The sequence below is a fragment of the Macaca mulatta genome, chromosome 13 (genome assembly GCF_049350105.2).
Source record: "Macaca mulatta isolate MMU2019108-1 chromosome 13, T2T-MMU8v2.0, whole genome shotgun sequence".
NCBI classification, from domain to species: Eukaryota; Metazoa; Chordata; class Mammalia; order Primates; family Cercopithecidae; genus Macaca; species Macaca mulatta.
Genome location: NC_133418.1, coordinates 100201276 through 100228572, shown reverse-complemented (window position 1 = coordinate 100228572; position 27297 = coordinate 100201276). Strand labels below are relative to the sequence as shown.

The 27297-nt window shown below is 45.1% G+C and overlaps 3 protein-coding genes across 36 annotated transcripts in view; 1 reads left to right on the top strand and 2 right to left on the bottom strand.

Moving 5' to 3' along the window:
* Positions 1–211: 211 nt before the first annotated feature.
* Positions 212–3183, bottom strand: PTRHD1 (peptidyl-tRNA hydrolase domain containing 1). The gene is made up of 2 exons (NM_001193681.1): positions 2932–3183; positions 212–411 (listed from the first exon to the last, which is right to left on the bottom strand). Exons 1-2 carry the CDS (start codon positions 3181–3183, stop codon positions 241–243), a joined length of 423 nt encoding a protein of 140 aa, NP_001180610.1. The 3' UTR covers positions 212–240.
* CENPO (centromere protein O) lies at positions 2930–27228 on the top strand. Of its 19 annotated transcripts, none has more exons than XR_013403002.1 (10): positions 2930–3307; positions 3660–4051; positions 13615–13784; positions 18752–18869; positions 19870–20129; positions 21017–21188; positions 22261–22429; positions 23450–23569; positions 23670–24332; positions 24777–27228. XR_013403002.1 is itself a non-coding variant. In XM_028831927.2 (8 exons), the coding sequence occupies exons 2-7, from the start codon at positions 3728–3730 to the stop codon at positions 22392–22394; spliced, it is 900 nt and encodes a 299-aa protein (XP_028687760.2). In that variant the 5' UTR covers positions 2930–3307; positions 3660–3727; the 3' UTR covers positions 22395–22429; positions 24177–27228. The 19 variants fall into 19 exon arrangements, 7 of the variants coding, with proteins under 7 accessions (XP_028687760.2, XP_077816175.1, XP_014967317.2 ...); XR_013402994.1 differs by having other exon boundaries at positions 2930–3326; positions 3660–3773; XR_013402998.1 differs by lacking the exon at positions 24777–27228 and adding an exon at positions 24443–24772 and having other exon boundaries at positions 3660–3773.
* The window catches only part of ADCY3 (adenylate cyclase 3), a 101966-nt gene continuing 98665 nt past the window's right edge, over positions 23997–27297 (bottom strand). For 12 of the 16 annotated variants that reach the window (XM_077958232.1, XM_028831418.2, XM_028831419.2 and 9 more), the window contains 3 exons: positions 26369–26492; positions 25592–25716; positions 23997–24971 (listed from right to left, as the gene is read on the bottom strand). In XM_077958232.1, the coding sequence (XP_077814358.1) occupies positions 24789–24971; positions 25592–25716; positions 26369–26492 (432 nt within the window). In that variant the 3' untranslated portion in view covers positions 23997–24788. 16 annotated transcript variants of the gene reach the window in all.

The window sequence follows — 27297 nt, the reverse complement described above, 5'->3', positions numbered from 1 at the left end:
AATCTTCTATTTGAGCAATGATCGCCAGACAACACTGCCCGCGCACCTTCCACAGTTGCACTTATTAATAAGAGGAAGTAGTTATTAATGACAACTTTAATAGGAACATGCGCTGAACCCTCAAGAAACTGTCACAACTGAAAGACGGGAGCAAGCTGACACTGCAAGCACATGATGCTCTGGAATGGGTGGCCTGCTGATTCTGGATCCAGCTGGTATTCAAACACATCAAAGCAGCAGTCATTTGAACAATCGGAACTTCTTCAAATACTGGCCCACTTCTTCCTTGGGGTAGGGCCGGAGAGCAATGCAAGTGGCGATATTCTCTGGTTGCTCAAGCCACAGCATGTGGTCAATGTTCTTCTGTTGCAGGGTCTCGGCCAGCTCCTTTAGGGTGGTCTCATTTGGGGCCTAAAGGAGAAGAACATAGAACACAAACTGAATAGCCCACTTAGGAAGTGTCAAAAGGCCAAAAAGGGTTTCGGGAGTCCTCTTCACTGAAAGTGGAGTGACAGCTTTACCAAGGAGGGAGCTGCAGAGCAACGATGTCATTCCTTGGTGCACTGGGGAGGGGAGAGAGGCCTCCTAGTCCTGTTTAGACAATGGAGATTTGTATCTTCCCTCGTGAGATGTCGTGTGCCCAACATCCACATGTGTAATGTGTAATTCTGCTCTACACGTTTTCTAGCTCTCCTATGGCTGGTGCCCATAATTTTAAATGCCTCTGACTTTAACCACTGCCTAATGGAAGTTTTTTTTTCTTTTGAAACAGAGTCTTGCTCTGTCACCCAGGCCAGAGTGTAGGGGCACGATCTCGGCTCACTGCAGCCTCTGCCTCCCAAGTTCAAGTGATTCTCCTGCCTCAGCCTCCCGAGTAGCTGGGATTACAGGCGTACACCACCACACCTGGCTAATTTTTGTATTTTTAGTAGAGACGCGGTTTCACCGTGTTGCCCGGGCTGGTCTGGAACTCCTGACCTCAAGTGATCCACCCGCCTAGGCCTCCCAAAGTGCTGGGATCACAGGCGTGAGCCACCGCGCCCAGCCCCTAGTGGAAGGATTTCTAAAAGCACATCCACTTCCACTTCCCTCCACCCCTCCCACTCTACCCTACTGAAACCTAAAGGGGTTTTCCTTCTGCTGGGATAGCTCCCACTTGTTTATTAAACGGAGAGTACAATATTCTCTAACATCCTTCTGAAATCGTTTCTGGGTCATCCTTACTGCCAATTCACCCATGATGAATCCCATTCCAGGAAGTATTAAAACTATCACTCAGAAAATTATTATTTTCATGTTAGTTTGCATAAAGTTTATCTTTTACCTATGAAGGCAGAAGCCACTAAGATAATCAGAGGCTGGTTTTAACAAATTAGAGAATGCCAGTATTGCTACTTTTAACCTGCTAAGTCCTTCCGGCAGAGCTCTGCTGGAGGACTCATCAGCTTCTTCAGCCTCGGGCAGAGGCATAGTACAGTGAGATACAGTGAGTCTCTGGAATCAGACTACCGGACTCCAAACTCTTGCTGACTGCGTAATCGTGGACAAGTTAGGCGACTTCGCTGGCCTCTTCGTCCCTTTATAAAATGCTTCCTAGTGGGGATCAATGAAATTAGGCTCAGACCTGTGCCTGGCACATACTAAGCACTCAATAAACGTAGTTAATCCTGGTATTGTCTTATATTTTATTGGCCCTTCTGACTACAGCAGCACCTCAATGTAATCAGTAGCGACTCCTAAGTTCCCTTCTTGAGTCATGATTAACAACTAAGAATCATGAGACCCTCTTTTAAACTCAGGGGAGTCACTTAATCCCTGTAGGCTTCAGAGTTTCACCCGAGACAAGAGGAGTCTGAACCTGATTTCTTAAGACCTCTTAATAGGAAGAAAATCTAAGTGAAAAGTCAGCGGCTTCTGTTCTGCCTACTCAGATTCTCAAGGCATTTTTCCTACAGGTTACCGCCTGATGTTTCACTATCCAGCAGTAATGTTTCTCTTGAAAGATAATCTGTCTTTGCCAGTCTTCCATGAAGGTATTACTCCACCCCTCCACCTGAGTTCTGGCTTCATTACTTTAAAGCCGTTTTTCCTTATTATAAAATATGTGCTTAAGGTAGAAAATTTCAAAAATACAGAGAAGCATTAGGAAATAACCAAAATCTCACCATGCACTACTTAATATTTAGATATCTTTCCTTGGTTTTTCCTTTCAAAGTCTGGATCATTCTGTACATATAGTTCAGTTAGCTTCGCATCATGAGCACTCTTCCAGACCACTAAATATGCTTCAAAAACATAAGGGCTCCCATGAATATCCTTGTGCAAAGCTCTTTGGGTCCATCTGATTATTTTCTTAGGCTACATCTCTAGCAGCAGGAGAGACAGAGTCAAAGGGTAAGGGTGAGATTTGTTTGGTTATCTGCAAACAGAACTTGACTGCTATTTTAAAAGGTGCACCGATTTACACCCCTGGTGACTGGTCTATCTGAAGCTAGGTTCAAATAAGGCTTTTAGTGTTTATTTTCAAATACTTTGGCGTCCTACCCAGGTAAATACTCAGTTTGACTTCACTTTGCACTGTCCCCACGGCGAGAAGGAGCTCGCTCTGTCCCCTCGGGCTCGGTTTTGCTGGAGGACAGCACTTTGGGGCATGGCTTTAAAAGGTCAGCCAGTGCACAGGCGGAACGGCGGGGACACAGGCGGCACCACTTCACCGCGAGCCCAGAAGGGGGCGGACGACTGCTCTCCACTCTTCACACAGTCAGGCCCTCCCCAAGGACGCACCTCCAGGGAAATAGCTCCAGTCTAAATGTTAACGATCACCCCAACCCCCGCCGCACCCACTCCCCGCAGCTAGGCCTTCGGACCGAAGATCACACCCACTTCCGCCCTCGACGTCTCAGCACCTCCCCCTCCGCCCGAGTGCCTCACCTCAAGGACCACTTTGCGCATGCGCCCCAGCTCTTGGAGGTAAGCGGTGGTGTGCGGGTGGTCGCGGTGAGTGTGCAAGGCCGCGGTGGCCGCGTGACAAGCCTGCGCCACCAGTGCGCCCGCCGGCCAGGAGAACGGAGCTTGTGATAGATCCTTTCGTAACACCAAGTATTGTACCAGGACCTGCGGCTCCGCCCCAGAGGCCGCCATCTTCCTCACCACCCGAAAGGCCGGACCTACTCCCCGGTGCATCCTGGGATCAGGGCGGGGCCCTGAGCGCCGCCATGTTTTTGTACGGCAGGATCGCAAAGCACGCCGGGACCGGTTGGCTTGGTTTTGAAGACGTGGATGGCGGGAATTCTCGCCCCTGGCCTGGGTGAGCTAGAAGGGAGAAGGTAGGGGAAAGACCCAGTGTCTGACGGGACCGTGGCCAGGGTGGCGGGCTGAACGGCCTTCTTAAAACTCCTTCCGTAGCTGTGAAGCCTGCTGGACCAGAGTAGCCGGGGCCTCGGGAGCGCGCCGGGGCCGCGGGGTGGGCGCGGGGGTGGGCGCGGACTCTGCTGGCTCGGGCGCTGGGAGAGGGCTGGCGGCTCAGGAAAGGGGATCCTAGCCGTTACGTTTGTGTCATCCGCGGCCCAGGGGTTGTGCCTGAGTGGTGTGTGCCCTGCCGTCTGGGTTTGAATGGGACTAGATGCGATATGACTCTGTTGCCATTTTTCTTTTATCAGCAAGGACATTGAGGTCCCTATCACCGCTTGCCTAGACAACTTCATGGGAAGGCCCTTGGCAATCTGAGATGGAGCAGGCTAACCCTTTACGTCCAGATGGCGAGTCTAAAGGAGGTATTGAGAGGGCCGCCGCCTTCCCCTTCCTGCTGCTGCCCAAAGATGATCCGCAGGCTGAGAGAGCCCTTTCCTCCTGGAACTGACGTGGGACCTGACCTGTTTGGGAGCAGAATGGTGAAAGGAATTAACATTGAAGACAAAGGGACAGGCAGCCAGGATTATTCGAGGAGGAAAAATGGCTTCGTTTCTAGGCTCCCACCTCTTTTGAAACGGATTAAGTTGCATCCATCATATGCTCAGTGTTTATATTCTGAACTGCGGTTCTAGCCAGGGAGGTTTCGTTCCTCTCCCCGGGGTTTTTGGGCCATTTATGCATTACTCCTGAGGGAGGGCCAGTGCGGGGCAGTGACTGTAGTGTTGGTTAGAACTGGGTTTGAGTCTTGGCTCTGCCATGATAAATAAAGGGCCCTTAGGCAAGTCACTTTGTTCTCTGCCTCTGTTTTTTCATCTAGAAAATGGAGGTGAAAATGGCACGGTAGTTGTAGTTGTGGAAAAAGTATTTCTTTTGTGGTGGAATAGTATTTAATTCAAACTTTTCAAGTGAAGCATTTAGCACATGTCTAATATATAGGAAATAATGAAAGGCTTTGTAAGTGTCTTAAAAAGTAGAAAGTGTTTAAAGAATTAATTGTTAGAGTTGCTTAGAATTATGAAACTATTACTTAGTCCTTAGTCAATCCTTTGGAAACTGAGATTTGCATCTGAATTTCTGTCCAGAAGGAAGTTGCTTTCTTCTTTAGTGCCCGGTAATATTTGTGGACAGTTCTGGTTTTGTGTTGCTTTATGTCCTGTGCTATTAATACTTTTTAGAACTTTGGCATACTTAAGCCTGATGCCTAAATCCAGAGGGTTCTACGTTAGTACTTTGGGAAAGCTTGCCATAAAACCCAACTTTAAAAATAACTCTATAGTTTTAAAAAGAATTCTGAGTTTGTCAGTGAATTTGGTGATCCCGTTTTTCTCTGGGCCATCATTATCATTGATAACTATGAAGTAGCTATATTCAGCTTAAGATGACTTAAGCTGAGACTGTAGATAATAAAAGTATATGGGGTAAGATTTACTGTTACTTTAAGACTAAAAATAAGTTTGGTGACTTTGTGTAGTGGAAACATGTCACACTCAGGAGTAACCTGTTCTCTAGTCCAGGCCTAATTTTGTTTCTATTAAAATAAGCGATGAGGTGGAAGTTTTGGATTATCAAGAGACTTAGACCCGTCTCCTTATTCTCTACCGAAAACAATATTTAAACATTTAGCTGTTACCCATACTGGTTTTCTCCCTCTGCTTGGGTGATTTCAGCTTTTGGTTTATTATTTGAATTGTCCCCACTCATTTCGGAAGGAAGGACATGGAATTTTAGTTGCAACCAGATTATTTATTCGAATAGGCAGGGATTTTGACTTTTTTTGTAACCTTTTTTTGGGACAAAGCTGACTGGCTAGGGTGAGATGTCATAACTTCCAAGGTAAAGCAGGCCCAGCAGATACACTCCCTCTTTTCTCTAGTAGCAACGCTAAACAGCAACGCTGCCCCTTGGTGTAGAGGGGATCAGGTCCGTAAAGAAGCTGGGCAGGTTTGAAAGCCTGAGAGGAGAACTGTGTGGAAATGCCTAGAGAAGCAGCAGCATGATACTGTTTTGAACACCTACTTATCTCAGAAACTTTGGGAACATTGATATCTCCTGTTTTAGTAATGTAGAATTTCCATAAAGGAGAATTTGGTCAGGCATCTCCTGTACCACCCTAAATTAATCTATGTGTGTGTGCTTTTCAGATCACCTCCTGGTTGGACAGTAAATAATTTTTGTAAGCTCCATGAAGACAGGGACATCATTTTGCCACTGTAGTATGAATAACTTCCGGCACGGTCCTTGGTCCATAGTAGATTCTCAATACATAGTTGTTGGATAAATAGAGACTTGTGAATAAAGCAGTTAATCACATTCTAATTGTTAGGACTAATTTATTTAATTTGAATTTTGGTTTTTCACGATTATTATTGTAGTATTGTGGATTTTTCTGTGGACATGAGCCAAGTGAATGTAATCTCCAAGAGTGTCATGCTTGGTTGTCTGTGTTTCAGTAAATATTTCTGGGGTGTTGGCCAGGCGTGGTGGCTCACACCTGTAATCCCAGCACTTTGGGAGGCCAAAGTGGGCGGATCACAAGGTCAGGAGTTCAAGACCAGCCTGGCCAACATAGTGAAACCCCATCTCTACTAAATATAAAAATTAGCCGGGCATGGTGGCACGTGCCTGTAGTCACAGCTAATCAGGAGGCTGAAGCAGGAGAATTGCTTGAACCTGGGAGGTGGAGGTTGCAGTGAGCTGAGATCGCGCCACTGCACTCCAGCTTGGGCAACAGAGTAAGACTTCGTCTCAAACAAACAAACATTTCCGGAGTGTTTACTATGTGTCAGACATTGTGCTAGGGTTAAAGGATCCATGGGTGAACACAAATGCACACGGCCCCTGATTTTGGAGCTTTAAGGTTCAGCGGGAAAGATAAGCAAATCAAATAATCTCACTAATGAATATACAATTAAAAGTATAGTGGCCGGGTGCGGTGGCTCACACCTGTAATCCTAGCACTTTGGGAAGCCGAAGTGGGAGGATCGCTTGAGCTCAGGAGTTTGAGACCAGCCTGGGAAACAGTGAGACCCCATCTCTTTTATTTAAAAAACAAAAACAAAAAAACTATAGTATTGTCTCAGAAGGATCTTTGAGAGCTTATGAGCTGGCACCTGGCCTTGTTCTGAAGGTGCTGCAAAGGTTTCCCTGAGGAAATGCTGTTTGCACTGAGTGCTAACAAGCTACAGTAGTACAGGTGAAGGTGGGTAAGGGGCAGCTGTGGAAGAGCCTTTGGTGTGCCTGTTGCGGGGTGGGGATCAGGTCAGTAAAGAAGCTGGGCAGGTTTGAGAGCCTGAGAGAAGGCCTGTGTGGAAGTGCCTAGAGAAGGAGCAGCATGATACTGATGAGGGTAGGAAAGATCCAGAGGCCAGTAGGCCTTGTAGGCAGTGTGAAGTCATTGAAAGGCTTTAGCCAGCTGGATGACGCGATCCAGTTTAGATTTTGAAATATGCTTTCAGTGTATGGGCCACCTAGGAAACTTGTAATAGTCCAGAAATGGTGGTAGCTTGAACTACAATGGTGGCATTGCAGATGGGGAAAATGGAAATATTTTAGAGATACTAGGAATGTATATTCAATAGGATTTGGTAATGGATTGGGACTGGGGCAGGAAGAAGGTGTAAGGAAGCAAGTACCTGGTTTACACAGCTGTAAATGGTTCTAGTCACTGAGGGGTTTGGAAGGGGAGATGGTGAATTCAGTCTTGGACATGTTGATTGTCAGGTTCCTGTGAGTCTTCCAAGTAGATACACTGAGAAGGCAGGTGGGTATTCTGCTTTCTCAAGAAGCAGGAGAGAGGTATAAGCTAGAGATACATATTTGCGAGGCATCGACATGTATGGCCATTAAGGCTGTGGGCAGTGATGAGATTTCTTCTGGAGAGAAGAGGTCTTAGGACTGAGCTCCAGAAAATGTCAGCATTTAATGATCAAGGAGGAGAGTAGGAGCCTGCAAAGCAGAAAGAGGGGTCAGACAGGTAAAATATAAGTGTCACAAAAACAAGTAGTTTGTCTCTTGTTCATCACTACATTCAGTGCCTGAAATAGTGCTCGGCACAAAATAGATGCTTAATAAACATCTGTTGAACAAGGCAAACCAAGAGGCTGGTATGCTAAGATTCAAAGGAAAAGAGGGTTTCATGAAGGTGGTGATCAGCAGAAGCATATAGTGCTGGGAGGTGAGATAAGGGAGCTTGAAAAATGTGCTTTGGGTTCAGCAACATTGACATCACTGTTGATCCTGGAGTAGTTTTGTAAAATAATGGGAACAGAAGTGAGTTTCAAGTGGATTGAGATATGAGTCACAGGCAAGGAAATGGAGAAAGTGAGTACAGGTTGAGCACTGAAAATCCAAAATCTGAAATACTCCAAAATCTGAAGCTTTTTGAGTACTGACATGATGCTCAAAGGAAATGCTTATTTCCAGTTTTGGATTTTCAGATATGGGATGTTCAGCCAGTAAGTATAATGCAAATATTCCCAATTCCGAAATCTGAAACACCTCTAGTCCCAAAACTTTTGGATAAATGATACTCAACTTGCATGGACAACTCTTTTAAGTAGTTTTCCTGGCAAGGAAAGGGGAGAAAAGGGAGATGGTAGCTGAAGGGGATTTGTGGGCAAAAACAGGCCTGTGAGTGTATGAAATGTGTGTATGAGTGTGTGAGTGTATGAGTGTGAGTGTATGAAATGTGTGTGTATGAGTGTGTGTGTGAGTGTATGAGTGTGTGTGAGTGTATGAAATGTGTGTATGAGTGTGTGTGTGAGTGTATGAGTGTGTGTGAGTGTATGAAATGTGTGTGTATGAGTGTGTATGAGTGTGTGTGAGTGTATGAAATGTGTGTATGAGTGTGTGAGTGTATGAGTGTGTGTGTGTGTATGAAATGTGTGTGTATGAGTGTGTGTGAGTGTATGAGTGTGTATGAGTGTATGAAATGTGTGTGTATGAGTGTGTGTGAGTGTATGAGTGTGTGTGAGTGTATGAAATGTGTGTATGAGTGTGTGAGTGTATGAGTGTGTGTGTGAGTGTATGAAATGTGTGTGTATGAGTGTGTGTGAGTGTATGAGTGTGTGTGTGAGTGTATGAAATGTGTGTGTATGAGTGTGTGTGAGTGTATGAGTGTGTGTGTGAGTGTATGAAATGTGTGTGTATGAGTGTGTGTGAGTGTATGAGTGTGTGTGAGTGTATGAAATGTGTGTATGAGTGTGTGAGTGTATGAGTGTGTGTGAGTGTATGAAATGTGTGTGTATGAGTGTGTGAGTGTATGAGTGTGTGTGAGTGTATGAAATGTGTGTGTATGAGTGTGTGTGAGTGTATGAGTGTGTGTGAGTGTATGAAATGTGTGTGTATGAGTGTGTGTGAGTGTGTGTGAGTGTATGAAATGTGTGTGTATGAGTGTGTGAGTGTATGAGTGTGTGTGAGTGTATGAAATGTGTGTGTATGAGTGTGTGTGAGTGTATGAGTGTGTGTGAGTGTATGAAATGTGTGTGTATGAGTGTGTGTGAGTGTATGAGTGTGTGTGAGTGTATGAAATGTGTGTGTATGAGTGTGTGTGAGTGTATGAGTGTGTGTGAGTGTATGAAATGTGTGTGTATGAGTGTGTATGAGTGTGTGTGAGTGTATGAAATGTGTGTGTATGAGTGTGTGTGAGTGTATGAGTGTGTGTGAGTGTATGAAATGTGTGTGTATGAGTGTGTGTGAGTGTATGAGTGTGTGTGAGTGTATGAAATGTGTGTGTATGAGTGTGTGTGAGTGTATGAGTGTGTGTGAGTGTATGAAATGTGTGTGTATGAGTGTGTGTGAGTGTATGAGTGTGTGTGAGTGTATGAAATGTGTGTGTATGAGTGTGTGTGAGTGTATGAGTGTGTGTGAGTGTATGAAATGTGTGTGTATGAGTGTGTGTGAGTGTATGAGTGTGTGTGAGTGTATGAAATGTGTGTGTATGAGTGTGTGTGAGTGTATGAGTGTGTGTGAGTGTATGAAATGTGTGTGTATGAGTGTGTGTGAGTGTATGTGTGTGAGTGTATGAAATGTGTGTGTATGAGTGTGTGTGAGTGTATGAGTGTGTGTGAGTGTATGAAATGTGTATGAGTGTGTGTGAGTGTATGAGTGTGTGTGAGTGTATGAAATGTGTGTGTGAGTGTGTGTGTGAGTGTATGAGTGTATGAAATGTGTGTGTGAGTGTATGAGTGTGTGTGAGTGTATGAAATGTGTGTGTATGAGTGTGTGTGTGTGTATGAGTGTGTGTGAGTGTATGAAATGTGTGTGTATGAGTGTGTGTGAGTGTGTATGAGTGTGTGTGAGTGTATGAAATGTGTGTGTATGAGTGTGTGTGTGTGTATGAGTGTGTGTGAGTGTATGAAATGTGTGTGTATGAGTGTGTGTGTGTATGAGTGTGTGTGAGTGTATGAAATGTGTGTGTATGAGTGTGTGTGAGTGTATGAGTGTGTGTGAGTGTATGAAATGTGTGTGTATGAGTGTGTGTGAGTGTGTATGTGTGTGAGTGTATGAAATGTGTGTGTATGAGTGTGAGTGTATGAGTGTGTGTGAGTGTATGAAATGTGTGTGTATGAGTGTGTGTGAGTGTATGAGTGTGTGTGAGTGTATGAAATGTGTGTGTATGAGTGTGTGTGAGTGTATGAGTGTGTGTGAGTGTATGAAATGTGTGTGTATGAGTGTGTGTGAGTGTATGAGTGTGTGTGAGTGTATGAAATGTGTGTGTATGAGTGTGTGTGTGTATGAGTGTGTGTGAGTGTATGAAATGTGTGTGTATGAGTGTGTGTGAGTGTATGAGTGTGTGTGAGTGTATGAAATGTGTGTGTGAGTGTGTGTGTGAGTGTATGAGTGTGTGTGAGTGTATGAAATGTGTGTGTGAGTGTGTGTGAGTGTATGAGTGTGTGTGAGTGTATGAAATGTGTGTGTATGAGTGTGTGTGAGTGTATGAGTGTGTGTGAGTGTATGAAATGTGTGTGTATGAGTGTGTGTGAGTGTATGAGTGTGTGTGAGTGTATGAAATGTGTGTGTGAGTGTGTGTGAGTGTATGAGTGTGTGTGAGTATATGAAATGTGTGTGTGTGAGTGTGTATGAGTGTGTGTGAGTATATGAAATGTGTGTGTATGAGTGTGTGTGAGTGTATGAGTGTGTGTGTGTATGAAATGTGTGTGTGAGTGTGTGAGTGTGTATGAGTATATGAAATGTGTGTGTATGAGTGTGTGTGAGTGTATGAGTGTGTATGAGTATATGAAATGTGTGTGTATGAGTGTGTGTGTGTATGAGTGTGTATGAGTATATGAAATGTGTGTGTATGAGTGTGTATGAGTATATGAAATGTGTGTGTATGAGTGTGTGTGAGTGAGTGTGTATGAGTATATGAAATGTGTGTGTGTGAGTGTGTGTGAGTGTATGAGTGTGTATGAGTGTATGAAATGTGTGTGTGTGAGTGTGTGTGAGTGTATGAGTGTGTGTGAGTGTATGAAATGTGTGTGTGTGAGTGTGTGTGAGTGTATGAGTGTGTGAGTGTATGAAATGTGTGTGTGTGAGTGTGTGTGAGTGTATGAGTGTGTGTGAGTGTATGAAATGTGTGTGTGTGTGTGTGAGTGTATGAGTGTGTGTGAGTGTATGAAATGTGTGTGTATGAGTGTGTGTGTGTATGAGTGTGTGTGAGTGTATGAAATGTGTGTGTATGAGTGTGTGTGAGTGTATGAAATGTGTGTGTGAGTGTGTGTGAGTGTATGAGTGTGTGTGAGTGTATGAGTGTGTGTGAGTATATGAAATGTGTGTGTATGAGTGTGTGTGAGTGTGTATGAGTGTGTGTGAGTATATGAAATGTGTGTGTATGAGTGTGTGTGAGTGTATGAGTGTGTGTATGAAATGTGTGTGTGAGTGTGTGAGTGTGTATGAGTATATGAAATGTGTGTGTATGAGTGTGTGTGAGTGTATGAGTGTGTATGAGTATATGAAATGTGTGTGTATGAGTGTGTGTGAGTGTATGAGTGTGTATGAGTATATGAAATGTGTGTGTATGAGTGTGTATGAGTATATGAAATGTGTGTGTATGAGTGTGTATGAGTATATGAAATGTGTGTGTGTGAGTGTGTGTGAGTGTATGAGTGTGTATGAGTATATGAAATGTGTGTGTGTGAGTGTGTGTGAGTGTATGAGTGTGTATGAGTATATGAAATGTGTGTGTGTGAGTGTGTATATGAAATGTGTGTGTATGAGTGTGTATGAGTATATGAAATGTGTGTGTGTGAGTGTGTGTGAGTGTGTGAGTGTGTATGAGTATATGAAATGTGTGTGTATGAGTGTGTGTGAGTGTATGAGTGTGTATGAGTATATGAAATGTGTGTGTATGAGTGTGTATGAGTGTATGAGTGTGTATATGAAATGTGTGTGTATGAGTGTGTATGAGTATATGAAATGTGTGTGTATGAGTGTGTGTGAGTGTATGAGTGTGTATGAGTATATGAAATGTGTGTGTATGAGTGTGTATGAGTATATGAAATGTGTGTGTATGAGTGTGTATGAGTATATGAAATGTGTGTGTATGAGTGTGTGTGAGTGTATGAGTGTGTATGAGTATATGAAATGTGTGTGAGTGTGTGTGAGTGTGTATGAGTGTGTATGAGTATATGAAATGTGTGTGTATGAGTGTGTGTGAGTGTATGAGTGTGTATGAGTATATGAAATGTGTGTGAGTGTGTGTGAGTGTGTATGAGTGTGTATGAGTATATGAAATGTGTGTGTATGAAATGTGTGTGTATGAAATGTGTGTGTATGAAATGTGTGTGTATGAGTGTGTGTGAGTGTATGAGTGTGTGTGTGTATGAAATGTGTGTGTGTGAGTGTGTGTATGTTTGAAGACAGTTGAGACTTGAGCGTGTGTGGAAGGGAAATGAACACAGCAGAGAAAAGGGTAACCGATCATCTAGAGTTTCTGAGAAAGCAAGAGGGGATAGGCCTCAATGAGTAAAATAGGATAATTTTGCATATAGTGTGTGTCTGTTTCTATTTGATCTCACCCAATTTTTTTTTTTTTTTTTTTTTTTTTGAGATGGAGTCTGTCACCCAGGCTGGAGTGCAGTGGCTGGATCTCGGCTCACTGCAAGCTCCGCCTCCTGGGTTCATGCCATTCTCCTGCCTCAGCCTCCCGAGTAGCCGGGACTACAGGTGCCCGCCACCATGCCCAGCTAATTTTTTGTGTTTTTAGTAGAGACAAGGTTTCACCATGTTAGCCAGGGTGGTCTTGATGTCCTGACCTCGTGATTCACCAGCCTCGGCCTCCCAAAGTGCTGGGATTACAGGCGTGAGCCACTACACCCGGCCCGATCTCACATAATTTTTTAAATGTTTTTATTAGCGGTAAACACTCTAAGAGGTTTCTAGTCTTAATTCGATAGGTGAATAAGTTTTTGGATTCCATTCCAAGGCAAGGAAAGAAGATTAAGATTTTCATATATGTTTATGCATATGAACCCTACAAAACAGATGCTGGATGTACTTAAGAAGCTCGATTAAATAAAGTCTGGGACTTTCTTTTTTGTTTGTTTGTTTTTTTGAGACAGAGTCTATCTCTGTCCCCCAGGCTGGAGTGCAATGGCGCGATCTCAGCTCACTGCAACCTCTGCCTCCCAGATTCAAACAATTCTCCTGCCTTAGCCTCCCTAGTAGCTGGGATTACAGGCATGCGCCACCACACCCAGCTAATTTTTTGTAATTTTAATAGAGATAGGGTTTCGCCATGTTGGCCAGGCTGGTCTTGAACTCCTGACCTCAGGTGATCCAACTGCCTCGGCCCCCAAGAGTGCTGAGATTACAAGTGTGAGCCACCGCCCTCAACTGTGAGAGGGCTTCTCTCCAGCCGGTGGTAAAGCTAGAGAATCATCCTTTACACACTAGAGATGTGGATTTGTGGTAAACTGCAGACCTAGATAAGACACTGCTGCCTAATCAGCGTGTGATGGTTCATATCCTTTCTCGGGCTCTCTTTGAAGAGGATCCTGTTTTACATCACTCTTCAACCTAGGAGGTTGAAGACCTTTGATTTCAATTGTTAGCTCCCCTGCTTTTATAAATTGACAGATATCTAACAATTCAGCTGGCCATAAAGTTCTGGTGAAAAAGAGTCACCTGTTCTTCCCTGAGATACTTCCTGTTGCCACAGTGAGAAATCCTCGGCTTGTAAAATTCTCCTTTTACTCTCCTTAGGTGTTTTAGCTCACTTGGAAAGGCTAGAGAACCAAACGAGCAGATCCCGTAAACGGTCTGAAGAGCCGCAGAGCGCGCAGGCCCAGGAGCGTGTTCTTGGAACCAAGATTCAGAAACTAAGGCACCTGCGAGATGATCCGAGGGCTGCGCGGCGGCACCGGCGAGGCGGCGTGAGTAGAAGGGTGGTGTCAGCAGTTCCTTTAGAGTATAATGAACAAATGTGATTTGGGAATTGGTGAATTGGCAATTTTTAATAATGTGTTTTACTTGTGATCTTACTGGATTGATTGTAGTCCTTGATCCCTCAAATGATCAAACTTGTGGAGTTTGGCCAGGCGCGGTGGCTCATGCCTGTAATCCCACACTTTGAAAGGCTGAGGCAGGCCTATCACCTGTGGTCAGGCGTTTTGAGACCAGCCTGGCCAACATGGCGAAAACCTGTCTCTACTAGAAATACAAAAATTAGCCGGGCGTGGTGGCACGTGCCCGTAATCCCAGCTACTCAGGAGACTGAGGCACGAGCATTGCACCTGGGAGGCGGAGGTTCCAGTGAGCTGAGATCGAGCCACTGCACTCCAGCCTGGGAAACAGAGCGAGACTCCGTCTCAAAAAAAAAAAAAAAAAATCCTGTAGAGTTACAGTGAATATCACCTAACATTGGTCAGGCACTACTGGTAAGCCAGGCAAGTTCTTCCTGCCAGGTTCTTAACCTGCCCTAATAAACACCTAAGTTTGTTACCTCAATCATAAACATATTAGGTATATACCTAGTAGAATTACTGGGTCATACGATATGCATATTAGGTTTAGTAAATACTGCCAGTTTTTGAAAGTGATTGTACTAGTTTTACATTCCCAGCAATAGTTGTATAAGTTTTCCATTGTTTTGCATTTTTACCAGTACTTGTAGTGGCTTGCCTTGAGTTGTTGATACTTTAGTCATTAGTGACATCTGTCACCCAGACTCAACCTCCTAGGGAGCTTGACCCTTCCCTTTTTTCAGTTATCTCTCTAGCCTAGGTTCAGTCAGCAAGACCTATCAGATTTTTCTTTTATATAGTCTTTGTCCTTCCTCCATTGCCACAGCTCAAATATTAGCCATATATGGAGTAAATATCAGGTGATTTGGATACCAGGATTATGACAGTAGTCTGCCAGTTGGTGCATCTTCTCGTATTTCTGCTTTTCCAATAAATCCTGCACAGCCAAGAAAATGCTTCATGAAACACCGCACCATTGTTCTGCTCAAAAGCCATCAACAACCCTTAATTGCCCATGGGATATCAGCCTTCCTCCCCATCTTCCTTTTCCACCTATATCTCTCTTCCTTCCTCCCTTCTTCCTTTTTTTTTTTTTAAATTGTAATATATATAAAGTGCACAAATCTGATGGACTTTGTTACAAAGTTAGCACAACCAGGTAACTACAACAGTGATTCAAGTATAGAGCATTACCAGTACCCCAGAAGCCTCCAGTTTGCCTCTTCTAGTCATATCTCTTAAGGTACCCACTATTCTGATTTCTGTCACCATACATAGGTTTTACCTGATTTTGAACTTTATATAAATGTTAAAAAGCACTAACTCTTACGTCTGGCTTCTTTTGCTGAATGTTATGACTGAGATTCACCTACACTTTGCTTATAGTAGTCATTTTTTTTATTGCTATATAGCAATTCTATTTTATGAGTATACTACAACTTGTTTACCCATTCTACTGTGATGACATTTGGGTTATTGGGGTTATTTCACTTTGGGATTATTATGAATGTTGTCACTATTAACATTTTGTGTGTTTCTGTCCTTTGGTATAAAAATATACACTTATATATTGGGTGTATGCCTAGTAGAATTGTTGGTTAGTAGGATATGCATATTAGGTTTAGAAAATTCTGGCAGTTTTTGAAAGTGATTGTATCACTTTTACATTCCCAGCAATAGTGTTCAAGATTTCCATTGTTTTGCATTTTTACCAATACTTGCTATTGTCAGTTTTTAAAATTTGCCATTCTGGTGGGAGTGTAATAATATCTCGTTTTGGATTGAATTTGCATTTGCTTCATAACCAGTGTTGGGGAATCCCTGTATTGAACATTTGAAAATCTTCTGTTGCGAAGTGTGCTTTTTTCAAGGCTTTTGTGAACTTTTTATTAGGTTGTCCATCTATTAAATTGTAGAAATCTTTACATATTTTGAATGAGTTCTTTGTTGGGTATCTGTATTAGAGTCTTCCTTAGACTGTGGCTTGTCTTTTCATTCTCTAATGGTGTCTTGCGATGAAAATCTTTGTTTTAATGAAGTTTGATTTAGGAATTAAACTTTATTCTTAGTGCCCTTGTTTCTTGTTCAATAAATCTTTGTCTAACTTAAGATCATGCTGATCTTTTCCTGGTATTTCCTATTTTATTTTTTGTTTTGTTTTTAAGACAGAGTCTCACTTTGTTGCCCAGGCTGGAGTGTAGTGGCACGATCCGGCACCCTCCGCCTCCTGGGTTCAGACGATTCTTCTGCCCCAGCCTCCCGAGTAGGTGGGATTATGGGCATGTGCCTGGTTAATTTTTGTATTTTTAGTAGAGATGGGGTTTCACCATGTTGGCCAGGCTGATCTCGAACTCCTGACCTCAGGTGATCCACCCACCTCAGCCTCCCAAAGTGCTGGGATTACAGGCGTGAGCCACCGCACCCGGCTTTTTTATTTCTAGTTTGCTAAGAGTTTTAATCATGATATTATGCTATTAAATTTTATCAGATATTTTTACTGCATATATTAAGGGAATCATGTTTTCTCCCTTATTAATTTGTTATATATTGATTGCTGTTTAAATGATAAATTGCCCTCACATTCTCATAGTAAACCTAATTTGGTTTGATGTATTATCTTTTTAATATAATTCTAAATCTGACTTGCTGATATTAGTTATTAGAACTTTTGCATCTAAATTCATGAGAGAGATTGCCCTATGATTTTTTTGTAATAACTTTGTCAGGTTTTGGCATCAAGTTTTATGTTGCTCTTAGAGACATTTTCCTTTTTTTTTTTCTATTCTTTGAAAGACTTTATATTCTGTTGGTGTTATTTTTTCTTACATTTTGTTAAGGAATTCCCCGGTGAAGCTCTTTGGGCCTTCTCTGTGGGAAGGTTTTAATTTCTGATCCGATTTCTTTGATCAGCATAAGCTGTTCAGATTTCCTGTTTCTTCTTGGGTCACTTTTGGTATGTTGCATTTTGCAGTTTGTTCATTTTATGTAAACTCGCATTTAAAGTTTGAAATTTTTTTTTTTTTTTTTTTTTTTGAGACGGAGTCTCGCTATGTTGCCCAGGCTGGAGTGCAGTGGGGTTTTTTTGTTCGTTTGTTTGTTGTTGTTTTTTTTAAATTCAATGATGAGTATTGTGTATGAAAAAATATATGGAGGCCAGGTGCAGTGGCTCACACCTGTAATCCCAGCACTTTGGGAGGCCAAGGTGGGTGGACCACCTGAGGTCAGGAGTTCGAGACCAGCCTGGCCAACATGGTGAAACCCCATCTCTACTAAAAATACAAAAATTAGCCAGGTGTGGTGGTGGGTGTCCGTAATCCCAGCTACTCCAGAGGCTGAGGCAGGAGAATCACTTGAACCCGGGAGGCAGAAGTTGCAGTGAGCCAAGATCGAGCCATTGCACTCCAGCCTGGGTAACAAGAGCAAAACTCGGTCTGGAAAAAATAAAGGACGGGAACGGGAGGTGAGGGGAGGCAATATGGGTTCTGAGTATGTTATCTTCCTCCAGAGGAAATTTTAGTTTTTCTGGCAAGTAGATAGCATATGGGCACATCACCTTTATTCAGTTGAAGTGGTCTGTTTCCGGTTTCCATTGCTCCTAGGGCATAGCTTTTTTTAGGACCTTCAACTGAAGGTTTGGGAGTGTGTTGGAGACGGGTCTATTAAGGCTCCTCTTCCCTGGCAGGCCCTGAAATCCACATTTTGTTCTAGCAAAATCTCTGCTTGGCTTTTTTCCCCTTTAGCAGCTTATTTTTTTTTGAGACAGTCTCGCTCTGTCGCCCAGGCTAGAGTGCAGTGGCACGATCTCGGCTCACTGAAACCTCCACCTCCCGGATTCAAGCAATTCTCCTTCCTGCCTCAGCCTCCTGAGTAGCTGGGGTCACAGGTGCACGCCACCACACCCGGCTAATTTTTGTATTTTTAGCAGAAACAGGGTTTCACCATGTTGGTCAGGCTGGTCTCAAACTCCTAACCTCGTGATCCACCCACCTCAGCCTCCCAAAGTGCTGGGATTACAGGCGGGAGCCACTGTGCCGGGCTGAGCAGCTTCTTTCCATGTGGTTTCTCAGTCCCCAGTCACACCTGTGCAGTTTAGGAATTAGCAAATGCCGGGAGGGCAGATTGCAAGCAAAACGTTGAGTTCCCTTTTCTATGGGATCTTGGCCCATAGAAAGTCTGCTTTGATGCCATTAATGTCCGAGGTTTATTCCGTATGGGACTGCTGTGGAGTCTAGCTTACGCCTTTCTATGTGGCCCAGTGTGCCTTGCCTGTGAATAAGGAAATGCTCTGAGGCCAGAGGCTGCAGGGAAGCCAGCTGACTTCAGAGCATTTGTCACTCTTCTCCAATCCTGGCTATTTGGATCCTTGTGGAATGCCTTCAAACCATTTGCTCTCTTTGCTTGCCTATTTCTTTTTGGTATTTTATCCACCTTGCGTAGTTGTTCTCAGAGGGCGGGTTGGCCTGGTACCTTCTGCTGGGCTATAACTAGCAGTGTAAGCCTTGGAGCCCTGGCATTTGAAACCCCACACTGTCCAAGCCCAACTTACCCAGCCTTGCCTCTTCACAGCCACCTGTTTTGTCCACCCTGTGCTTAGCCTAGACTTTCCACACAACCTTTTCTTGTTACTCTCTCAGTTCTCTCCACCCATCAAATCTGAATTGTTCTTCAGACCCATACAATCTCCACCTCTGATTCCTGGCATTGTGACCCATGAGATTTTTCCTCTGCTGTAAACTCATAGCAATAACTGGCCGGCCACTGTAGCATTGATGTATCATATCATGTGCCCTGCATTTAGCTTTTATCCAGTTGGGTGAGGGTGGGGACGTTGTGGTGCACACCTTTGTACCTAGATTGATTTGCTGCATATCTTGCAGGTGAAAGCATGTATTGCCAATGTAGAACCCAACCGAACAGTGGAGGTCAATGAGCAAGAAGCATTGGAAGAGAAACTGGAAAACGTGAAAGCCATTCTGCAGGCGTATCATTTTACAGGTTTCGTTTGTTTTTTTAACCTAATTTAGTCTGGGTCTGTCTCTAGTGAGTTTGCTGATGTGTTATCAGTCCTGGACTTATTTCATAATTTATAGTATTTTACACCCTCTGCCCTCATCTCTCTCTCTCTGTCTCACACACACACACACACACACACACACACACACAGACACAGCTGACATGCTATTTGTAGGCCTATCTTCACCTACAAGATTGGCTTCTTTGTACAGCAGCTGAGTTGGTGGCTGGCTTATTCCATTCATTTTAACAGTTTGTCATGTGCCAGACCCTGTACTATAACTGCCTTTACTGCTGGCTTGTTTTATGCTGCTAGTGAAATAGTTTGAACTTCTCAAGTCTCTGTTTCACCATAAGTAGGGATTTATTCTCCCGTCTATGCCACAAGATAATTGTGGGAAGAACTGGGGACTATGACAAATTATTTCACACTCAGAAAAAAAGAATAGCTATAAATTAAATTTTTGGCCTTGCACAGTGGCTCATGCCTGTAATCCCATCACTTTGGGAGGCTGAGGCAGGATTACTTAAGTCCAGGAGTTCGAGACCAGCCTGGGCAACATAGCAAGATCTCATTTCTACTAAAAATTAAAAAATGAGCCAGGTGAGGTAGCACGCACTTGTGGTCCCAGCTATTCGGGAGGCCGAGATGGGAGGATTGCTTAAGCCCAGGAAGTTGAGATTGCAGTGAGCTGAGATCGTGCCACTGCTCTCCGGCCTAAAAAAAAAAAATCCAGAAAAATTTCTCAATAATTTGACATTTAGGATGTTTTTTCATTTTTACCATTCTTCCATGGTTTGAACAACTCAGTCTCAAAGTGAGCCGGAGTCAAGGGGAAGAATGAGCCTATGATACTCATTCAGCAAACATTTGTTTACAAAGTATACATATTCTGGGCACTGTGGAAGCTACTGGAGGCACAGATGAGTAAGATGTCACCTTGGCCTGCTGTCTGTTGAGGTGTCTTCTCGTTTGCTTCAGGCCTCAGTGGTAAGCTGACCAACCGAGGAGTTTGTGTCTGCATCAATACTGCTTTTGAGGGGAACCTATTGGATTCCTATTTTGTGGACCTTGTCATACAGAAACCACTCCGGATACATCACCATTCAGTTCCAGTCTTCATTCCTCTGGAAGAAATAGCTGCAAAATACTTACAGACCAACATCCAGCACTTCCTGTTCAGTCTCTGCGAGTACCTGAATGCTTACTCTGGGAGGAAGTACCAGGCAGACCGGCTTCAGGTATCTCTCTGGGATGTTATATGCCTCATTTGTGGGCCCAAGATAAAAGGGGAAAGGGGGGATGTTTTTTGTATTTTCAGTGTGTCCTAACTCTGCATTAGCAGTTTGACCATTACCTTTCCGATGCTGCTTCTTTATATAAAAGCACTATCCCACCCTCTTTTCTTTTGAAACTCTGGATGGCTTTGAAGCTTGGGTACTGGTTAAAGGATTATGCACCCCTGAATGGTGGTCTTCAAGCTTTTATCATAAGATTGTACAGAGTGCAGTTGCTATACTTTTGATTCAACAAGGATTTATAGAGTGCCTGCTACGTACCATACCAAGTGCCTTGCTGAACCTTGGGTATAGATCTCATTAGAAAGAGAAGGATTTCTGCAGTGCCATGGAAGAATGCTGTCCAACTTCCCCTAAACTCTAGCCTACCTTTTTGGGTTGCAGTGGAGCTAAGTTTGGGTGAAAAATGTAGTTGGGAAATGAATGCAGATGGCTGTAAGTGACTCCTACGAGCTTAGCATTTCCCCCTCTATGTATTTGGAATCACCCTGCAGCTCTCAGTTGCAGGTTTAACTTAAATTGAAATGTGGATGCAGTCATGAAGCATCTTAGCCATGTAACGTCAGTGAAGTTTTTGCAGCAACAGTCTCTTGTGGAGCTGTACCCCTGGCCATTTAGGCCTGTAGGGCTTTGCGGGCTGCCACTGACTCTTAGTTATCTTACACATCTTTTTCATTAGTCCTTTTTTCAGAACTTTTTCTGTCCCTCATTTATTTCTCTGAAATGTAATTGATGGGCCTCTTTTTGGTTGACATAATTGAAGTGTCAGTAACCACCACCTTTGGAACTGTAGTCATCCTGTACTTCGTTTTGTTCCTCACCCCTCTTAGAGTGACTTTGCAGCCCTCCTGACTGGGCCCTTGCAGAGAAACCCACTGTGTAACTTGCTGTCATTTACTTACAAACTGGACCCAGGCGGTCAGTCCTTCCTGTTCTGTGCTAGATTGCTGTATAAGGATCTCACAGCAACTCTTCCCACTGACGTCACCGTGACATGTCAAGGTAAGAAGGGTGCCTTGGTGCAGCAATTCTCATATCCCAGTTTATTCTAGTGAAGCAGGGAAAACAGGTAGAATCCATGAAGTAGGCCTCTTGAGACACTTTCTCTTTTTATATATAAGCTATGTGTTATTCAGACTGCTAAGACAGAACATTCTTTTTTTTTTTTTTTTGAGACAGAGTCTGGCTCTGTTGCCCAGGCTGGAGTGCAGTGGCGCAGTCTTGGCTTACTGCAAGCTCCGCCTCCTGGGTTGACGCCATTCTCCTGCCTCAGCCTCCTGAGTAGCTGGGACTACAGGCGCCCACCACCACGCCCGGCTAATTTTTTTGTATTTTTTAGTAGAGACGGGTTTTCACCGTGTTAACCAGGATGGTCTTTATATTCTGACCTCGTGATCTGCCTGCCTTGGCCTCCCAGGGTACTGGGATTACAGGCGTGAGCCACCGCACCCGGCCAGAACATTCTTGTTTCTACCAATCTTTTCCTTCCTCTTTGTAAATAGTAAACATGATTGTCCCCATTTTCCCTCCTCCTTTGCCCACCCACCTCTGCCAGTGTTCTTGCAGCCTATGATTGTTTTCATTGGAGGCCCTGCTTCAGGAAAGACACCTAATGATAAGGCTGAGTCATGGGTCAGTTATGGTGAATGGAGCCAGAAGACTCATTTCACTACGAAGACAAATGGACGTGACGTGTCAGCACACACTTACTCCTCCCTATGGAGCAGTCTCTTAAATGGAAATTCTTCCAGACTGGCTAAGAGACTTTTTGGTGAACCTGTTTCAGTTAAATGTGACATGGGCAATAATGAAAAATTGGGTACAATGTTTTTAGGAGGCAGAAATTTTGAAGCTGCCCCAGATTTCACACCATTGGTCTTTGATTTCTCTGGGCAGTCTGATTCAAGTCCCCAGTCTCTAGATTGCATTGGTCCAATAAGGGGCAGCCTCTCTCAGTGCGGAACCCCCCCCCCAAAAAAAAACTGTATGGGTCCAGTGGGTCCAGAATATCAGTGATCCAGGCTCCGATTCCCCCAGCTGCACTGAATGAGATTGGTGGAATCTTTCTTTTTAGGAGGGGAAGCATTATCCACTTCATGGGAGGAGCAACGAGCATCTCATGAAACTCTGTTCTATACGAAGCCCCTGCATCAAGTGTTTGCCTCATTTGCAAGAAGAGAAAAGTTGGAGATGAGTCTGGTCTCCTAATAGATTGTTTTCACTGCACTGGGAACACCTCAGAGGTAAGTAACCAGTACTGAAGACAGTACCAGGCAGGTGGGGCCCACCCTTCCGATGAAAAGAGATACCTACCTTTTCATCTGGATAGAAGAGCAGGTTTGAGTATAGACACTGGCATTTTTGAACAGTTCCCATGATCTCCTGGTCACTTCTTAAAATGCTCAAGATCATGTTTTTTAAAGGCATTAATTGATCATACATTTTAGTTGAAAATCATTTGTGGGGCAATAAAAGCCTTTTTTTTTTTTTTTTGAGACGGAGTCTTGCTCTGTCACCCAGGCTGGAGTGCAGTGGCCGGATCTCAACTCACTACAAGCTCCGCCTCCCGGGTTTACGCCATTCTCCTGCCTCAGCCTCCCGAGTAGCTGGGACTACAGGCGCCCGCCACCACACCCGGCTAGTTTTTTGTATTTTTTTAGTAGAGATGGGGTTTCACCGTGTTAGCCAGGATGGTCTCGATCTCCTGACCTCGTGATCCGCCCGTCTCAGCCTCCAAAAGTGCTGGGATTACAGGCTTGAGCCACCACGCCCGGCCAAAAGCCATTTTTTGAAAAAGGTGTATCACTCAAGAAGTACTTATGAAAAAAATATGGAAAACTATCAAATTATTGAGGGCATTGTCACAGTAACTGCTACTAATTTAATGCAAGGAATAGAGACGCCAAAAATCCTAAAATTTTCAAAGGGCTCTCACAGAAATGTAGCACTCCACTCAAACTGCAGTAGCTTGATTGTGTTGAGAAATACTGATATAAATAATGGAAAAACAACCCACATTCACTAATGAAAATAATAAAGACGACCCCATTTTTTTTTTTTTAAAGGAAAGTATTTCTAGCTTTTATGGAAGCTTTAAGTAATTTTTCCTCATTTTCCTGTTTGAAACTTTTGAAAAGGAAGTTCTTCGGTGTTTGGTTAGGTGCAGTGTATTCTAGGCCACTGCTTTATAAACATGGTGTGAGAAAGCAGTAGGATAAAATAATCAGCGTTCAATCTATCTCATATTTTGTTTTCTAAAACAGTTTAGTAGAGCTCTGAATGTACTAAGAAGTCCCCGCTGAAAAAGCACGGTTAGAAATCTCCCCATAAACTCAGGGGGACTCAGGCGCCCCCTGGGTCTTCCCTCTCCTGCAGGCTCTGAGGTTAGTGTCCTGATTTGCTAGCACCCCTGGTTCCTTGGCGTGTGGGTCAGATATGAAGACCTGTGTCTGGCTGACCAGGTTCTCCCGTTTTCATCCCTAGCTCTCCCTTGCCCAGGCACAGATAGGAGTCAGGAGTCATGACTGGCCCAAGGCCACGTTCAGACTTAAGCTGCAATGGCCACTTCCTAGACTTCACGGTCATGAAGTAACCTCCATGTGGGAGAGCTCCGGGAACAGTGCAGAGGACTAAAGCCAGCTTGGAGTACGCTTTAGAAGAAAGCAGTTGAAGAATAGTTCCGGGGTACAGTGAGCTATGACGAGACCTTCAAGCTCCTGCCTTCCAGGCCTATGGTGGGGACCAGTGGCATGAGTCAGCAAAGTACAGCACTCCTCAGATAAGTGATATTACCACAGTTTCCACCATCACTTTCAAGTTGAATAAAGCTTTTAATAAAACAGTCTTGTTCTTTATCAATACCTGTAAATTCTCTTAAAGCAGTAGCAAAGGCGACTGTAGCAAGAGCTCAAAAGGCAAGGCAATGTCGGAGTGTATTTAACAGAAGATTAAAAATATAAATGTAGATCTGTTTATATATTTTTCTTTCAGAAATAAACCCCCCCTCCCCTGCCAGGTGAAAGGAAATATTGTACTTTCTGCTCTCATGGCTAAGGGGACAGGGGTTCCAGAAGAACCTTTCAAGATGATGAGGAACACCAGGACGAGGGCCATCTCACCTCACTTGGACCACATGGAGACCACCAGGTATCCTGCTTGACCTCCCTTCAGAATGGGAGCAAAACGTTTGCCAGCCATGTCCCGCCCCACCAAGCCCCGTCTGAAGCAGAGCTTCCCCGCCTGTGTTCCCTCCACAGTCCCAGTCAGCCCACTGGCAAAGGCCACTTCGTCCCAGCTCTGCCACCCTTCTGCTCACAGTGGCCAGGGCCCCTCAGGGGCAAGAATGGCAGGGATTGGAACGAGGGCTCTGGAAGGACTGTTCAGCCCTACGCCTAAGACCCCTACGCTGGGGACGCTACAGGCACATGGAGGAATAGCAGGGCCACCCTCAGAGTTTACACATCCATGAACAAACGAAGGCTGAGGAGATTCTAAACCTAAAGTCCGCGAGTGTGCACTTCAATCCAGGAAGGCCAGGACTTCCTTCAGTTCCAAAAAATAAATTCTCCCTTCCGGTTTGGACTGTTGCAGGCTCGAGGCTGTTCAGGAGTTGTCTACCACCTGGTGGGGCAGTGTGACAGAGGGGCCGTTGGGGAAGGTGGCTGGCTTGTCCCGCCCCTTCAAGAAGAAGGTCAGCAGCTCCCCCTTTCCCTTCACAAAGATGGGGCCTCGCCTCACAAAGCGGAAGCCGTACTCTCGGAGGATGACTTGGGTTTCTTCTACCACCTGTAGAGGGATGGGGAGCAAGAATGTGGCGTTACTGGGGGAGCCTAGACTGAGGGCGGGTGGGGCTTTGGGTGGTTGGAGCTGAGCACTGATCCATGGGTCCCAGGCAGTACAGGGCCCTCAGCACCCTTCCCAAACCTCCCAAGGCCAAGCCCTTCCTTCCACCCCCGGTGAGCAGCGGGTGGGCAGGAGAGCCCTGGAGTGACTGGCTGGGGGCCTCCTCTCGCCCAGAGACTTCTCTCCTAGGACAGCCACGGTCACCCGGGTGGCAGCACTGTTGCCTGGAAACTGCCACTGCCTGCTCTTGTATCCCTTTGCCCCTTTCGTGGAGCTCTTCTGCCAGACCCCACTGAGACAGATCACAAGGTATCGGAAGGTTCATACCCAGAGGCAGGCCATACGCACCCAGAACTTCAGCCCAGATTTTGTGGATGGGTGGGAGCATTTCCTCCTGCGCTGAGGCTAGCTATTGCAGAGACTCCTTTCCACTCACCCCATGCCTCTGCCTGCGGACTTAACTGTTCGGGGCCAGGGTGGGAGGCGGGCACATGGGAAAGCACTGTTCCGATTCTGTTCCTGTGCCGAGTCTGAGCACGCGCCGGCTCTGCTGCTGGACGTACCTGGATGTTGCCCATGACCCCCGTGGACTCCATCCTGCTGGCTACATTGACCGTATTGCCCCAGATGTCGTAGTGTGGTTTCCGGGCTCCGATGACCCCAGCCAGAACCCCGCCTTTGTTCATGCCTAGGGTGGAGGCATAAAGTTCAGCACAGCCATAGGCCAAACCTTGTCATGAGCCTCAGAAACCAACTCCTCTTTTATAGAATTTGTCACCAGACCTGTACCACAAAGCTCCTAATTATGTAACACATCATTGTCCTCGTTCCACTATGCCTGTATGCTACTGGAGGGTGGCAGTCACGTCTCCTGTTTATCTGTGTGCTTGGCAGTGTCAGCTGCCACCCCCCCATATGCAGATTTACTCGGCATGGTAGTGACCAGTTCTAATACACCTGGTATTTCAAGTCTCCTGTGACCTCGCTCTGGAATGAGACGCCCTCAGTGGAAGAGCAGGTGATCTGAACTCCTTTCAAAGAGCAGGCTGGTCTGGGAAGCCATGCCCTCAGCAGGCACAGAAACCCCTCTGGAAATGGATCACAAACTCACTTCTCGGCCAGGCAGGCCAGGCTTCTGTTGTAAACAGTACGCACAGTATAGCCTGACCATCACATCAGCTGGGTTTTGGTTTAGTCATCTAGAGGAGTCTGGACTAAAGGTCTTTCAGGTCCCCTCACCCTGTGAGTGCGTGAACCTCCCCACCCGAATGCCTCAGGCCTCCTGTCTCTCCTGGTGGGCCGAGCCCCTGCCACAGGGCAGGCCGGCTGGGGGCGCTCACCTATGCGCAGCATGAAGTTATTGAAGGACTGATTGTTGATGTTGGTGAGCGTATCCTTCATGGCCAGTGCAAAGTCGGCCAGGTCAGCCAGGTGCTGCCAGCGTTCTCTCTCAGACTTGTCCTCCTGTGCCAGGGGACCGTGGAGAAAGTGTCAGGGGCCGCTCACCGCAGCAGCCTGCTCTGCTGCCTTCCCTGGCAGTGTTCTGGGGGTGGATTCCCCACAGCTAGATGTTCAAGGCCTGACTTCCCTTCCTCCCACAAAGGAGTCGGCAGCCGCGCTAGCTCCGACTTGCCACTGTGACAGAGTTCACGTAGCAGGTCTAGGCAAAGTCTGGGCAATGGGGGTAGAGGAGACGGATCCGTGAGTCTGACCGCGAGGCGGGCTCCTTCACCTTGGCTGGGCCTGGTCCTTAGGTTTTGTCAAGTTGTCCTTGTTTGGATCCCTCAACTAGGTGATAAGCACTGGAGGGGGTGACCCGCCTTGGACATGTTTCTGTAACCTCATCCATACGATAGAGAGGGCCATGGGATGGTCTTAGAGGTAAAGCAGGATGATGATGTTTTAAGACCAGAGCTTGGGACCAGGGCTCCTACACCCCATTTTCTCTCCTGGTAGCTGAACACAGGTCTAAATTAGCTTAACAAATGAACAGGCTGCCATTGACCAGAGTTCTGAAGGCCACACTTTTTAAGTTTCCCTTGTTAACAATTGCTCTCCAGTTCCTATGAAAGCACAGAGCCTTAGGGGGCCTGGCCACAGAACACAACCATCTTAGGTCTGAGCTGTGAACAGCAGGGGGTGGTGTGTGTGCTATTTCTCTGCTTGCCAGACTTTCTTAATAAACCCTACTATTTATATTTACATGCTGCTGGTGGTATGTGTCTGGGACTCCTTTGCACAGCAGTTCTTGTTTCCCACATGCTAGGTC

What these genes read in the sequence shown, in the direction of transcription:
- PTRHD1 (NM_001193681.1), bottom strand. Translation starts at nt 3,183, where the DNA reads ATGCACCGGGGAGTAGGTCCGGCCTTTCGGGTGGTGAGGAAGATGGCG. An exon ending in TGCGCAAAGTGGTCCTTGAG is followed by an intron (nt 412 to 2,931) that starts GTGAGGCACTCG and finishes CTTCTCCTTTAG; the next exon opens with GCCCCAAATGAGACCACCCT.
- CENPO (XM_028831927.2), top strand. Translation starts at nt 3,728, where the DNA reads ATGGAGCAGGCTAACCCTTTACGTCCAGATGGCGAGTCTAAAGGAG. An exon ending in GCAGGCGTATCATTTTACAG is followed by an intron (nt 18,870 to 19,869) that starts GTTTCGTTTGTT and finishes CGTTTGCTTCAG; the next exon opens with GCCTCAGTGGTAAGCTGACC. An exon ending in ACCAGGCAGACCGGCTTCAG is followed by an intron (nt 20,130 to 21,016) that starts GTATCTCTCTGG and finishes CACCCCTCTTAG; the next exon opens with AGTGACTTTGCAGCCCTCCT.